This window comes from Pseudonaja textilis, chromosome 1 (assembly GCF_049901715.1).
Source record: "Pseudonaja textilis isolate UNSWEBS1 chromosome 1, rPseTex1.2, whole genome shotgun sequence".
In the NCBI taxonomy this organism is placed as follows: domain Eukaryota; kingdom Metazoa; phylum Chordata; class Lepidosauria; order Squamata; family Elapidae; genus Pseudonaja; species Pseudonaja textilis.
The window spans coordinates 189,357,669-189,373,323 of record NC_141990.1 but is presented as its reverse complement, the minus strand read 5'-3'; the positions used below and the strand labels follow the sequence as shown (position 1 = coordinate 189,373,323).

At 40.4% G+C, this 15,655-nt stretch overlaps 1 protein-coding gene across 13 annotated transcripts in view; it reads left to right on the top strand.

Annotated features, from left to right (window-relative positions):
* The window catches only part of NOSTRIN (nitric oxide synthase trafficking), a 36,971-nt gene that overhangs the window by 15,759 nt on the left and 5,557 nt on the right, over positions 1 to 15,655 (top strand). For all 13 annotated transcript variants that reach the window (XM_087919994.1, XM_026697095.2, XM_087919992.1 and 10 more), the window contains 7 exons: positions 763 to 861; positions 1,230 to 1,355; positions 6,036 to 6,134; positions 6,211 to 6,336; positions 10,943 to 11,051; positions 12,335 to 12,423; positions 13,734 to 13,859. In XM_087919994.1, the coding sequence (XP_087776120.1) occupies positions 763 to 861; positions 1,230 to 1,355; positions 6,036 to 6,134; positions 6,211 to 6,336; positions 10,943 to 11,051; positions 12,335 to 12,423; positions 13,734 to 13,859 (774 nt within the window). The remainder of the gene's footprint in view (positions 1 to 762; positions 862 to 1,229; positions 1,356 to 6,035; positions 6,135 to 6,210; positions 6,337 to 10,942; positions 11,052 to 12,334; positions 12,424 to 13,733; positions 13,860 to 15,655) is intronic.

The window sequence follows — 15,655 nt, the reverse complement described above, 5'->3', positions numbered from 1 at the left end:
TCAAGAAGGAAAGAAGATGATTCTAAAATAAGGGACTTAAAATTTTCCAATGCTTAAAAATTAGTAATCTGAAAGATACAACTCTGTTTTCTTTTTTTTTGACAAATGAACATTTTCTTCTACCCTATATTACCCTGACCAGTATGCAAAATGAAATATTTACTATTCTCAGGGCAGTGACTGATAGATCTCATCTAAATATTACCTACTGCAAGCCAGAGATGCCTACCGTGGCTGTGTATATTTGTGTGTCAAAAAGAGTCACGAAGCCAATGAGCATTAAAAAGAGTAGAGCTTTGGTCCCGTAGTTGTACTCACCCTCTTGGCTTTTGATATCTCAATACCCATGGTTTGGGTAAAAAGCATCTAAGACAGGGGTGTCAAACTTGATTTCATTGAGGGCTGCATCAGGGTTGTGTTTGACCTCAGGAGGGGTGTGTGTGTGTGTGTGTGTGTGGCCAAGGTGGGTGTGGCCAGCTTGATGTCACTTGTGTTGTGGGCACCTGTGGTGGCCTGAGCCCTCTGCTAGTGAAAACGGGCTCTCAAGCTCCATTTTCGGTTGGGATGGCCACCTGCAATCCTCCGCCAGCAGCCTTCCCAAGCTCCTTTTTTGCTGGCAGAGGCACTGCGGGCCAGTCCTTGGATGTTTCCGGGCAGTCCTGCAGGCCAGATCTAAGCACCCTGCAGGCCTTGAGTTTGATCCCCCTGATCTAATTCACTCTGATTATGAATTCTGTTGATACTGGTGTATTTGCGGGATAGGCCAAGAAGAAGTTGAAAGAGCTGACCAAGGACCATGAAGCACTTTTCCGTGATACAGAAAGCTCCCACCCATTGGCTTCCCCTAAGAGCAAAAAAAAGGTATGTCTTCAGACAGTGTATGCCCAAATGGAGACATTATATAAATGAGGTGGAGTAGGTAGACAGGTAACTTGACTCAGGATGTTCAATTCCCAGAGTAACACTTATCTGCTTTCTAATTACCTTCTGGGGAAGTATCTGTCAGCACTTCCATAGCCCATAATAGCACATTTCTCCTATTCTTCTACATTACTTGGTAAATCTTAGTGATTACAGAGAAGTTGCTTTTTCCTCTTTCCTTGCATGTGTCAAGATAAAATACCATTTTCACCTATTAACCTGCTTTGAAAGCAGTGCCCCTGCTGTCTGAAATCAATTATGCTTTTTTTAAAAAAAATAATAATCCTGCACTTATATTTTCATTTCAGTTTCTCAGAAACCTAGAAAAATCTGCTATCAAACTGGCAAAGGAAGACGAAGACTATTACAAGAAGAACTTAACTGCCTGTGAAACTCGTGTGAAATGGGAGCAGGCATTAGAAAATGGGCATCAGGCAAGTCGCTAGAGGTTTCTTTCCAGCACTGTTATGTCTCTACTGAGCTTTTCTTCAGCTGGAAACAAGTCATATTCTTTCCTTTTCCAATTATATTCAAGTTTGATTTGCAATTCCGTGAGGCACCTCCTGATTTACAGGTGTGCATTCAAGATAAAACATCTAAGGCCCCCCCAAAGTATAACTTTAAACCCTGTTTTGACGAAGATATGAAATCAAATGGTTTCTGTTCCCAGCATCTCAAACATCCCACACTTGTCACTCTATGATGGAAAGTTATTTATTTATAACAAATAAATCCCTAACGTAAATGGGCCAATAATTTTAACGGTACTGATGGAGACCTCGTGCAGAATTTTTGTCACCATTCCAGAAGAATGAACTGTGTGTGAGAGCAGGACTCATTGGTTGAAGCAATTTCATTTCATTTTTAAATATCCTGCATGGTCCCATGCCAAAAAGTCTTCCCAGGATCACGAACAGGGGTGGGAATTCTACCAGTTCGGACCAGTTCTATAGAACCGGTTATGATTCGGTACAGTTCGGAGAACCGGCAAATCGCACCACTGGCTGGCTCCTCCCCTCCCCCCCACCCTGCCCAGGAGGCTTCCCTGAGGCCCAATCAGGGGTGGTATTCAGGGGGTTGGAGGAGGGAGACGTGGCCTGAGAGCAGAGCTGAACCTTTCTTAGGACTGAAGCTTCTATTTTTCAGTGCAGACTCAGGCAGCAGATTGCAGAAAGGTAGATCTGGGAGTGAAGCTGTGATTCTGCAAGCAGCTCAATCTGCCTACCTGCTTTGCCTGATTTTGGGTAAAAGTTGCTCTTTTTTTAAAATACAAAATTCAATCTTTACATATATATTTACAATATTTACATACAAGCCACGCCCAGCCAGTCACATGACCACCAAGCCACACCCACAAATTAGGCCATGCCCACAGAACCGGTTGTTAAGAAATTTGAATCCCACCCCTGACCACAACTCTAAAAAAAAAAAAAACTTAGAGCAAGTTCCTGGGCTCTTTGCAAGAGAACCACCTACAACTTCCTAATTATGGAAGGATAATCATTTTTCCTTTCCCAGCATTAAGCCTGATGCAAAGATGTAGGTAACAGCAGGCAAGAAGTTATTTGTAGAGCTGCTACTAATTCTTTGGAGCAGGGTTATCAAACTCACGACAACACGTTGTCATCATGTGATGCATTGCAACTTTTCCCCCCTTTGCTAAACTGGGGGTGGGAGTGGCTACCACATGATGCATCTGGCCTGCGGACTGCAAGTTTGACACCCCTGCTTTGGAGGAAGGATAAGAAATTTTTCCTTTTTCATCCTCACTTACCACAGATTCAGCTTCTTTCCCCTTCTCCTATCTGTCAGATTTTCATCATCATTAACTTTCATATTTGGAGGACAGAATAACAGGGCACATATGTACCGTGTTTCTCATATACTAAGGCCGGTCTTAGTTTTTTTTGAGCCCCGAAAAAATGGCTAGGGTGTCTTTTCGGGGGTGACTTAATTCCACCCCTTGCATCTTTGGGCGGGCGGGCAGCGACGGCTTGGATGTTGACCTCTGTGTTGGTGGGGCACTTCGTGTCGGGGTCAATGCAGGCAGCACCATATCCGGGTGTGCAACAAAAGTACTTCCTAACGGCAAGCCCCCCCACCATTCCCCCCCATTTCGCATGTTTTAATATAGGCCTTAATTTGGGGGGAGGGGCTTAATTTCATTTCATGCCTATAAAACATGCTGGGACTTCCTATTGGGGGAGGCCGTATTGTTGGAGAAACAGGATAGATAAAGAGATCTCTTCACATGCCAACTGAAGTTTCCTGGTTTGTAGTATACTTTTACGGCAATTGTTACCTATATTTGGTAAAATCAAATGTGAGTATATGAATTTCATCGGTAATATATTATTTTCCTTACTTTCTGGCAAGACAGAGCACCACGTGAGAAAAGTATATTGATTTGCAGCAACATAAATGTTGTCAAGATATGTTTAGTTTCCATGGCTCATGCTGTTCCCAAGATTTATTCCCTGACAAGATGAACAGCGAAATATAAATTCTTGGCTTGGACTGACTCCTGCTTTTGTGCATACATATTAGCTTTAAAAATAAAAACAAATATTTAATATGTATTTGTATGCTTTCCTCCTTCCAAATAGTTAAAACCAACATGTTCTTCACATTAAAACATCCCGTAAGGAACAATTAAAGAAAATGAATATGTTTAGCCTAAAAAAAGATGACCGCAGAAAAATACAGCAGCATTCAGATTTCTAAAGGATTATTATGTAGGCAAAGGGGTAGATTTATCTTCTGTTACCCCAGAGCAGAGGGGGTATTCAGCAGGTTCTGACCAGTTCTGGAGAACCGGTAGTGGAAATTTTGAGTAGTTCAGAGAACCAGCAAATGCCACCTCTGACTGGCTCCACCCCCATCTATTCTCTGCCTCTCTAGTTCCAGCTGAACGGCTGGGTCTTCTTTTGTTGCTCTGCACAGGAGAACGGAGCTGGAAAGCAGGTTAGTGGGGTGGATAAGGAATGGGGATTTTGCAGTAACTTTCCCCTGCCACACCCACCAAGCCACACCCTCAGAGCTGGTAGTAAAAAAATGTGAATCCCACCACTGTCCCAGAGCGCAGTCAGAAGCGGTGAGCTAAACTACAAAGAAGTAGATTCAGAGACGATGTCAACAGACTGCCACTTGAAATGACGAGCTTTCCCTTATTGGAAGTCTTCAGGCTGAAAGGTTGTCTGCCAGATATGGTCCAGTGGATCCTGAACTGATCTCCAAGGGCCTTCCCAACTCCATGATTCTATTCTGGCCATGACTGACAACCTTGTCCTTTTGCCTGCAAGGCTTACTAAAATGCTAAAATAAATAGCTCCATAGTTGATGTGTAGTCATGCAAGACTAAAAGGGCTCCTGGACTCTTTCTTTCTTTCTTTTCTTAGCGTATATCTCATTGAGTCCAACCTAGTTAAAATCAGATTAATGACCACCCAGAACTAGATTAGAATCTTAAAAAAATAGTACAAATACTGAAATTTGTTAAAAGTGCTTCGTTTTTTAAAAAAAAACCCACCAAATTGGCCATAAATCTTCTTTCTCTCTTTTTTTTTTTCTTGGAGCAGTTTAATTAAACGCTGTTGAGCATCACCACCTCCACTGAGAGCTTCTGTATCTTTAATTACATCCTTAGGTCTTATCCAACTCCTTCAGTACTCTTTAGCTAAAAGGAACACACCTACATAGCAGTCAGAAAGATTCACGATCCAAACCCCAGCTTAGTTTTTGATTGAGCTCCAGCTGTTTCCCAAGTGTTTGGGTCCATTTCTTTCTGCTCTTAACAATATGCAAGCAAATGGCATTCTCCAGCTATTGTTAGTGCAAATGGATGGCTTCAGTGACCCAGAAATACAATGTTGAAGTAATCTTAGAATCAATTCTTAAAGCTCCATAGGGAAATAAAGCTGCTCCTAATAAAGAGAGAGAGGGAGGGAGGGAGAGAGGGAATTTCACTTGCACTCCTTTCTTCATCTAGTTTTTGGAATGATGCATCATTATTGACTTGGGTGCACCACATTAAATAAGCAATTAGATCATGTTTGATTACTATTTTGCATTTTTTGTGCTGATTAGAAGGAAATAAGATCTGATTTTGCATCTGCCTCACTCGGGGAAGTTTTACCAAATAAATTCTGAACCAGACTGAACCTCTCTAACCAATATTTCTAGCAGGACTGGAACCGATGGGAGGAAATTCTAGGGAATGCATAAATGCAATCTTCTGCCCAGCTGTAGTAGAACTAGTCACACTCAGAGAGTTTTACTGTCTTCCTGACATCAATTTCCCTAAGTTTCACTCCAGAAGAGCAAAACTTTTCTTTCCAACAACAAATAACATAGATGCATCCTGATGCTTGGATGGGCATCTTTCAAAGACCCGTCTTTCATTGTTTGAGTTTTCAACAGTGAGCGACAGCCAGAACGAAAGATCAAGTCCCAAATATAAATCTCACTTTAAGTACAAAAATGCATTGTTTTTGAAAAAATACTTCCTGCATGTAAGCCTGACAATTCATAATCACTAGGGTTCAAAGTGCCCTTAATCAATAGTAATATTGTACATTCAGAATTTTTTAAACTGACTGATTGAGTAAAGGCAAACATACATGTCCCAGGATAATGTTGCAAGATCGAATCTGGGCTGATTACCAGGACCAGAATCTCCAAGGAAGAATAAACCTCTGGTTGTGATGACTGAGCCAGATTCGATCTTGACTTATTGAGTTTTATCCCACTTTTCTTTTTGGTCCTCTCAAGGCACCTAGGTATCTAACACTTCCACCTACTACTTTAACGCACTCTCTAAGCTAATCTGAGTGAATGAAGGCCCATTCAACGCTATAGGATTCACTTTAGATACAAGCCCTAATGGCTAATGGCTGAGTAAGGTTGAAGTAACTGCTCTGACTCTCATGTTTAAATGTTTCTTTCTGTATAGAGCAGGGCTGTCAAATTCCCGGCCCGCGGGCCGGATGCATCACACATTGGCCACGCCCATGCCCGATTTAGTGAAGGGGGGAACGATACGTCACAAGATGCCATTGTGACCCCGTGAGTTTGACACCCCTGGCAGAGAGTAATCATTGTTTCCTTTTCCACAGAGCATTCTTGACCTCGAAAAAGACAGACTCCTGCTCCTCTGCAATACGTTACATCGTTACAGCCAGCTTCTTTCTCATTTTGGACAAAGCCTCATTGCGGTATGTTAATCCCACGTTCTTTTGCTTCGAATTAAATATTACCGGAAAGTCTAACCTCATCTGTCGTTCGTTCTAGTGTCATGAAAAGGTTCACAGTGTTGTCGCCGAAGCAGAAGCTGACAAGGACGTGCAGATGTTAGTGAAGGAAATGTCAGTAACCGCTGCCGAGACCAAGCTCGAACTCTTGTTAACGGACTACTACGTAAGTGGGCTGCCAAATCTCCTGTCCTCAATCATGGAAGGAATTGTTTTAAGTTTTTCCTGACTGAGATGCTGGAAGCTGAAACAGAGCACGTCTGAAAGATATCAGGATGGATTAGCTAACTGGGGTGGTGGTATAGAATCTGGTTATGCTTGCACAAGACAAAACCACAAGCCAGCCAATTGTACTTTTGGGTAGGTTGGAATGCTTCAGTTCATTCACAAGCACAGCGCATGTTTATGACAGCCGTGTCCAAGGGGTAGGTGTAATATCTAGCCGCTATGCCACCAAGAGCTGTGGTTGTATGGTGGTTAGGTTGCAGTATTGCAGGCTAGTTGAGCCCACAGCCAGCAGTTCGATTCTGACCAGCTCACAGTTGACTCAGCCTTTCATCCTTCTGAAGTGGGTAAAATGAAAGCCCAGGTTGCTGGGGGGGGGGGGAGGGGGGAATATGCTGACTCCGTAAACCTCTTAGAGAGGGCTGTAAAGCACTGTGAAGTCTAAGTGCTATTGCTATATCAAAATGTCAAGATAGTGATCACATTGGTGCAATTCTTTGTGTATGCTCATGATTTCAACTTACATACAAAAGGAGCAGGATATTGATTACATGGTTGCCACTGTCACCCTGACTTTGGTTTTACACCACCCCTCCCTTCACCTGGGGTTTTCCTGGTACATGAGTAGAACCCAAACCATTTACTATAGAGCAGGGGTGTCAAACTCATGGCCTGCAGGGTACTTAGATTTGGCCTGCAAAGTTGGCCCACTGGGCCACCTTGGAAACAGCAAAGGTCCAGCCTGCAGTGCCTCTGCCAGTGAAAACGGAGTGCGGAGGGTCTCTGTTTTCACTACCAGAGGGCTGCAGGAGGCCACCGTGGCCAAAAACAGCTCACAAGGGCCCTGCACAGCCTTCCTGAACTCCATTTTTGTTGCAGAGGGTAGCAGGAGGCCATCCTAGCCAAAAATGGAGTTTGGGACCCCATTTTTTGCTGACAGAGCTCTCGGGCCATAAGCACTCCCAACACGACTGACGTCAAGCTGTCCATGCCACCCTGGACATACCCTCCCAGCCCTCCTCCAAGTTCAACTATGATCCTGATCGGCCCAAAATGAAATCAAGTTTGACACCCCTGTTATAGAGTACTCAGAATCTGAAGCTTAAAATCTCCTATCAACTGTAAGCACATTTCATGCTCCAATATAAAGCCTTCATGGTGAAGAAAAGAGATGAAACTACTTTTCCCACTGGAGTATGTTGATAGGCAGAACTTAAGAAAATTAGTCTTCTAATCAGGAATATGCAGAACAGAGAGGAAAGGGAAAACAAAGGAGACAGCATATGTATACATTCACAATGCTTCTGTTAATCAATGGGATTAAAAGTGGCAAGAATCTTTGATTTTGGAGCTGTATCTCTGCAGCACACATTTTATAGTCACTTTGGAAGGAGAGATGGACAGCATATTTATGTTATTTAATGAATGACATAAATTGTAGTCTATTGTACTCTCAAACACAGCAAGTGTGTCATGGTTCAGTATTAAACGAATTCTAAAAAGTGTTCTGACTGAAACTACATTTAATTATGGACAAATCTTGTGCCAACATAGCCCATATCTTATAATGCATTCTATGGGAATCATGGCACGGAAAATCAACACCTTCAGCATCAATGACTTAGTTTAATACTTTATTTCCTTCACTTAAAGGAAAATACAAACTAACTCTACTTAGATGGGGACTAAACAACATCATATCAGGGTTAAACAAATTCAGACAAGTGGTGGGATTCAAAAATTTTTACTACCAGTTCTGTGGGTGTGGCTTGGTGGTCGTGGTGTGGCTTGGTGGACATTGCTTGGTGGGTGTGGCAGGGGAAGGATACTGTAAAATCCCCATCCCACCCCACTAACCTGCTTTCCAGCTCTGTTCTCCTGTGCAGGGCAACAAAAGAAGACCCAGCTGATCATCTGGGACTCAGGAGGCAGAGAATAGATAGGAGCAAGGGGAAGTTAGAGGTAATATTTGCCAGTTGTCCAAACTACTCAAAATTTCCACTACCAGTTCTCCAGAACTGGTCAGAATCTGCTGAATACCACCTCTGATTCAGACCCCACCAGGGAAAAGTTTTCCTTATCTCTGTGATGATGATGTCATTAGAAAGAATGACCATCTAAGACCAGGGGCGTCAAACTCAATTTCATTGAGGGCCACATCAGGGCTGTGTTTGACCCCAGGGGAGAGGGGTGCGTGGCCAAGGGGTGTGGCCAGGTCAACATCATTCATGCCGCAGGAGCCTGTGGTGGGCTGAGAGCTCTGCCAGCGAAAACGGACTTCCGAGCTCTGTTTTTGGCTGTGTTGGCCTTCTGCAACCCTCTGCCAGTGAAAACAGAGCGGCGTTTTCATTGGTAGAGGCACCACAGGCCAGTCTTCCACTGTTTCCAGGGCACATTTAAGGCCCAGATTTAAGCACTTGATTTAAGCACTGGATCCAGCCCGCAGGCCTTGAGTTTGACAACCCTGATCTAGATTATTGTAGCTCAAACCAAATATACTTTGTCCTCTAAAATATGCAAGTCATAAACAAGATTTGCTTCTGTCCACATAGTTATGTACGCTTCTTCCCCTAATCTTGACTCATGTCGAATGAAAGACATTGTTAAAATACTTTCCCATAAAATATTTCCATAAAATATTCCTGTCACACACAGAGACTTGTGCTTTTTCAGATGCAACCTTATCAGTACATGGCATGATCCATACACCTATATGGATCAATGTCACACAGAATACTTATGTGAATAACACTTGGTATTCAGGATAAACCAGATCTGAGATGCACAAGGATATGACAGCATAGTCGAACAAAATATTTTAACAATTATTATGGGTATAGCCAGGATTTCAAGGTCTCTATTTTTAATTGAAGAGACTCAATATTAGTTACTGCGTTCTAGTATTTTAATTAAACACATGCAAATTCTTTAATAGGGCTGCAGTATTTCAAATTCTGCTCACATATCAACTTGGAGAAAAGCCATAAAGGGGTCATGTCTATTTCACAGGGACATAGATTTCAATAACGTAAATTCCTACGGCCATGTGAAAAGATTCAAGTTTACTACAGAATTGCTTTTTCCAGCTTCCAACTTTTTATCCCACATAATCTCAATTTTTATTTCACCCTTTAGATATTTTTAAAATATATTTGTATTGTTTCAATTAATCTCTAATTGTTTAATGTTGACTTTTTATATTTGAAATGCTTATTTTGATGTATATATTGTTTTTTACTTGATTATTGTATGCTGCCCAGAGTTATTTTTCATGAGATAGGTGGTATATAAATTAGATAGGTAGATCATAGATCAGTGATGCCTGCACCCAGAAGGCAGTATGAGCGCGATCCCTTCCTGCTCACCCCAACCCCTACACATATGTGCTTGACACCCCCTGCTCCACATGCATGTGTGAACTTTCAAACTCCCCCCATCCCCACGCGTGTGTGCGTGACCCCCCCTGCTCATTTTGGGCCTAGTAGGCCTCCCTGCAGCCTCCTGGGAGCAAAAATGGGCAGTGGGGGGCCCACACCACGCACACCTCACACCCCGTTTTGGGCTTAGCAGGCTTCCCTGCAGCCTCCTGGGAGCAAAAGGAGGGAGCAGTGGGGGAGCATGCCACACACCCCTCTGTACTCCCCCCCACTCCCACGAATGTGCACGCAGCTCCCACATGCACACCCCACCCCCTACACATGCGTGGCAGAGACCCCAAAATCAGCTGGCCAGTGGAAGGCTGAGCTGGGGCGACGGCTTGCATGCCCACAGAGAGGGCTCTGCGGACCACCTGTTGCACATGTGCCATAGGTTTGCCATCACGATCATAGATGATAATGAGAGAGAAAGGGGGGGGGGGGAGAGATGTGTGTGAGAGAGAGGGAGAAATGAGAGACAGGTAGCCAGGGAGAGATGAGAGATAGGTAGGGAAGTAGGCAGGCAGACGTGCCTATTTGAAGTGTTCACCTATAACTATTTGTGAAGAGAAGGCTAAAGCTGAGGAAAGATTAAAAACAAATAACAGTTCTAGGAGCTAGTCTTGATTGTTATGACTTTGGGACCATACAGTTGTTCATCTGGCATCTTTGGGGATTTTGATTAAAGTTTTAATGAGAAAGTGACACAAGTGGTCTCTGGGAGACAATTGAAGCAAAAAGTTGATGCAGAGGAGAATGGACACACCTATAATGGAATTTTAAAAACAACAAGGAATCTGCTGTCTTCCACTGACACTTCCATATAAACTTAAAAACAAATTATTACAGACCAAATTGGGAAAGTATATTAGGGTAGAAGGGCATCTGTGAGCTTCACCCTTGATTCGGACTGTCAGCAATGTCTGTCCACTTTTTTTTCCCCCAGCCAAAGGGATCCAACTCTTTCCTTTTAATGTCTGAAGCATTTCATAATTCATAAGGCTACTAAAATAAACAGCAAATTGCTAGTTTGACAATGGGCATGAATTGAGAAAAATTTACTTCATACCCTGCGTGCCTTTTAATCAAAATATATTAATCTTGGTTTCATTCTCCCCTCTTCTATGAAAGGAAGAAGATATGATGAGCCTAATTGAAAAAGAAAGGAGACAAACTGCCATTAAAGCTAAAATAACACGGGTCCAAACAGACTTGGAAAAGGCCCTACAGGACAAAACAGGTTACCTCACACTTTCAGCATTTTATACTTGATCATTTACACAAGGTGAAGGCGTATCTAATTCGTGCCCTTTCTAGCTCTTCCAAACTTAAAGAAGCCCAACTCTCACTTAGTTTGTCCCCCTTGGGATAATGGGTTTTGTTGGCCCCTTTAGCTGGTAACATTTGCAGAAGGGGTTCTTAACTTTTTTTTGTCATGGGACTCCTTTGAGAATTCACTGAAATCTGCAGAGACTTTTTCAGAAAAATGTATTTAAATTAATAAAATAATATAGATGAATGACAAATAGTAGATAGAGGATAGACTGACAGACAGATCGATGATTAGATAGATCGATGATAGACAGACAGATAGATAAATGATAAATAGCTAGATTATATCTATCTATTTATATCTATATCTATCTATCTATCTATCTATCATCTATCTGTCTGTCTGTCTGTCTATCTATCTATCTATCTATCTATCTATCTATCTATCTATCTATCTATCTAGAGATTACATTACAAATGAAACCAATTCTGCTTATATTGTTATTAAAATATTTAAAAATTAAAAAATTAAATACATTAAATCAATAAAAAGACAATACCCTTTTGGGAATATGATTTTAGATAATGAAATATATTGAAGTTAACATGGAGGGGAGTTTAGATACCATACTTTACTTTCTTGCCTATAAATAAAAAGCAACAATTAAGTTTGAGTTTATAGGTTAACAAAAAATAATGCAGTCCCCCCCCCCCCCCAATATAAGTTCATAGATCAACAAGGGGTACAAGATCAAAAGCCCTACTTAAGAGAGTGGGCTACATCTTTTAACTTTTTAAATATTCAAATGGACCAGGAATTTTCCCAGTACTTATAGAGATTTGAGGATGCATGGTAGGAATACAAGTAACATCTTCAATTTGGAACAGCCTTTTCAACTGTTTTAAGGTGAAAATACGATATGTAGGTTCCTAAAGTTTGAACTGATATTAAACAAGACACACTGTCACTGTAACAAAACTGTGGGTGCCTGAATAATGTTCCTTTTGATTAGTACTTCTACCGTTGAAAGTAGATGAATACCATTGTGTACATTCTAATATTGTTCATTCTTTTTTTAAAGCATGTATATTGCTTTATTCTAACATTACATATTGTATTGAGAACCTAAAAAATATTTTAATGGAAATAATGGAAATTTGCTAACAGTGCTATTATATCATGGTTGATTTCCAGGTTTAATTTAGAAGTGTATGAAGACTAAGCAAATCCTTGTGTTTATATTTTTAAAGGCTTAGAACGGATGCTTCAGGCTTACAAAGAAACTCCACAGTTTTCAGATGCAAAGAATATAAATGATACCATTGCACAGCTTAATGAGGTACATTGGAAATTAATAATGCATACATCAATGAAGTTAGGCTGGTAACTACTCAAACAACCTTTCAGTTTTGGGGCTGCATTTAAGGAAAGTCATTTTAACATTTAAGGAAAGCCATTTAAGAAAGGCACTTTGCACAAGATAATCTGACATGAATTAAAATACAATGAATGAATACATGAATAGGGTTGAAATGTTTAGGACAATGTCATCTTTACTAGAAGATTCATTGGCTATAATAGGTTAATATTATTTGAGCAAATATTTTAGAACAATAAAACAAGTACAGATAGTCCTCAATTAGTAACTAGCTTGGACAGTGATCTTTTACAGTAGAAGTGACTCAGATAGAAGGTCCATACAGAGAATGGTAAGGACAGCTGAGAAGATTGTAGGAAGCTCGCTTCCCATTATTCCCGTTATACTGCTTATAAGCGCTATATGCTTATATGCTTAGGAGCTTGAAGCATTGTTAGAGACACTGCACATCCACTTCAGTTTGTTTCTGTTCTCCCCTGGGAGGAGGTTTATGCATCTATAGCAGGACAACCAGATTCTGTAACAGAATTACAGAATCATAGTCTACCTTGGATGTATACATATACATGGCAAAAAAAATAAAAATAAAAAAGTCCTGAACTGCTTTTCTCTGCAACATAGCGCATACCTAAAAAAGTCTTAATTGCAAGTTAAAAAGATCAACTCTGGAAACTTAATCAGCCAGTTGACCGCTGCTTCCTGTAACTGACCACACTTTAATCAGTTTTACACCTTCTGCTTTTATTTGCTTGCTAAGTGAACCAGGGCTTCCTTTCCAAGTGAATTACCCATATGTCCCATATGTCCCTCCTTGCTCTCATGTAATCCCTTTCTCTCCAATTAATGTAAATGCAAACATCAATTCTTTTGTCGCTAAATATCCCAACACGGGGGTGAGCATTCAAATGGCCAGAGGAGTGGAGAAAAAGGACATTAAGAGTTGCCCTTTCACTCAGTTTTCTTATGAATAAAGTTCCAGAATCTTTCCCTCCCACTTGGGCACACCTGACTGTCTTTATAGCTATAAAGCAAAGCAAAGCTTAAGTAAAATCATAAGTACAGTGGGTATGATATTTTATACTTAATGACCTCTCAATATCTAAGTTGCTGCTTCCTGTAGTTGCTAATGGGGACTAAGTGTATTTTAAACTAGATCATTTAATCTCAGTGTCTCCTTCTGCTCCCAATAATCAGAACTGGGAAAACAAAATGGTTACATCAAAATATTTGTTATTTACATATATTTAAATATATATATATATATATTAAAGGCAACGTTGAAAGCTGCCCTTCTGCAAGCAAATCATTTCAAATTGGGGAGTGCACTTGCTGAAATTGAAAAGAAGCCTAAACCAACTCATCCCTGCAATGACTGCATTTCAAAATGGAAAGAAAAGGTAATATTATGACCTTTGAGATATGGTACTACTTGTCCATAAGATAATTTTGGAGATCACCTATATATGCATCTATAACCTCATGCCATAGACCTACAGAATTATTTCAGCCCTTTTATTTAATCCTATAGCTAAGTAATGGAAATCAGATATTATTAGGCTATTGTAAACCCACCTGGATTATTATTATGTTATTGTAAGACCTCCTGGAAATGGCCCAGTCTCAGGATTAATACTTGGTTACTAATTAATCCACTTGAAGGTGGTTACATCTTGATATGTACACAGCATGTCATTTATTATATTATATACTCTCAGGTTTGGCTATAGTGACTGTAAGTGAAGTTTACAATTTCTTAATCCCTTCTGAATGATGTTACTGCTTTATTGTTAATATTTACATGAATGTGATACTACCACTTTAAAGTTTAGACTACCCTGATTGCTCATCTTAATCTCTTTTCTTGCATATGCATAGGTGAAACAAGTATCATAATGTTCTGTTTTAAATATTGATTTTAGTCAAAATTCTTTTCATGCCTTTCTCTGACTGCATCTGCATCCATATTTCCTTTGTGGTAGTAAATGATCTTCCTCCCTCCCTCCCTCTCTCTCTCTTTCTTTTTCATTTTACCGTTGCCAATAACTTGTCTTCATGATAGGGATAAAATCATTTTTTAAAAACCCTTTTGTCATTCCCAAACAGTCTTTTGGAACATGTTTAGTTTTTCAAGCATTTATGGCTGCCGTGGTGATTTGGCCAGTCCCCAAAGCCCCATTTATTCAAAGTAAAATTCGTCAGTATCCCCTCCTCCACAATTCCAAACTAAGTATTGAGTTGCAGCCACTCACATTTTATTATTTTGTAAGGATGCTTCTGAAACCATGCAATTTCCAGGAACATTTTTGGAAATGGAGTAAATTTCAGAGGTTAATGATTTGTGGCATACTAGATTCTACAGTAAAACTACAATAAAAATTCTACAGAGGAATTATTGACTCTGTCATTTGTACCTCAATAACTGTCTGGTTTGGCACAGCAACCAAACAGGACAGGTACAGATTTCAACGGATAATTAGAACTACAGAAGAAACAACCGTAACCAGCCTGCCTTCCATTGAGGATCTGTATACTGAACGAATCAGAAAGAAGGCTGAGAAAATATCTACAGACTCCTCACAAACTGGACATAATCTGTTTCAACTGATCCCCTCAGGACGCTGCTATACGGCATTGCATGCCAAAACAACTAGACACAAGGATAGATTTCCCCTCCTCCCCCCAATGCCTTCAGTCTGCTGAATACCTAATTCTCACAGCACTGTCTCATTTCTCATCTTCTCACCGTTCCTACTATCTTCTCCTATTGGAGAATTGTTGTTTGTAACTTATGATTAATGACTGAAAGTATGATTTATATTTTATATCTATGACCTATTACTTGCTGGTTTTTATGTACACTGTTAGCTTATGCACCAGAGACAAATTCCTTGTGTGTCCGATCATGCTTGGCCAATAAAAAAATTCTATTCTATTCTATTCTATTCTATTCTATTCTATTCTATTCTATTCTATTCTATTCTATTCTATTCTATTCTATTCTATTCTATTCCATTCCATTCCATTCCATTCCATTCCACTCCACTCATTTAATGTTATGGATTATTTTAATATGTATAAAGTAGACGGGCTTGGAAGTGTCCACAGACCTCCAAAGTCATCTTCACAAGCCCTCTCTTCTACATCTTGATACTGTCTGGAAAAATCCTCCAGAAAAGAATCCCTGACTTCCACT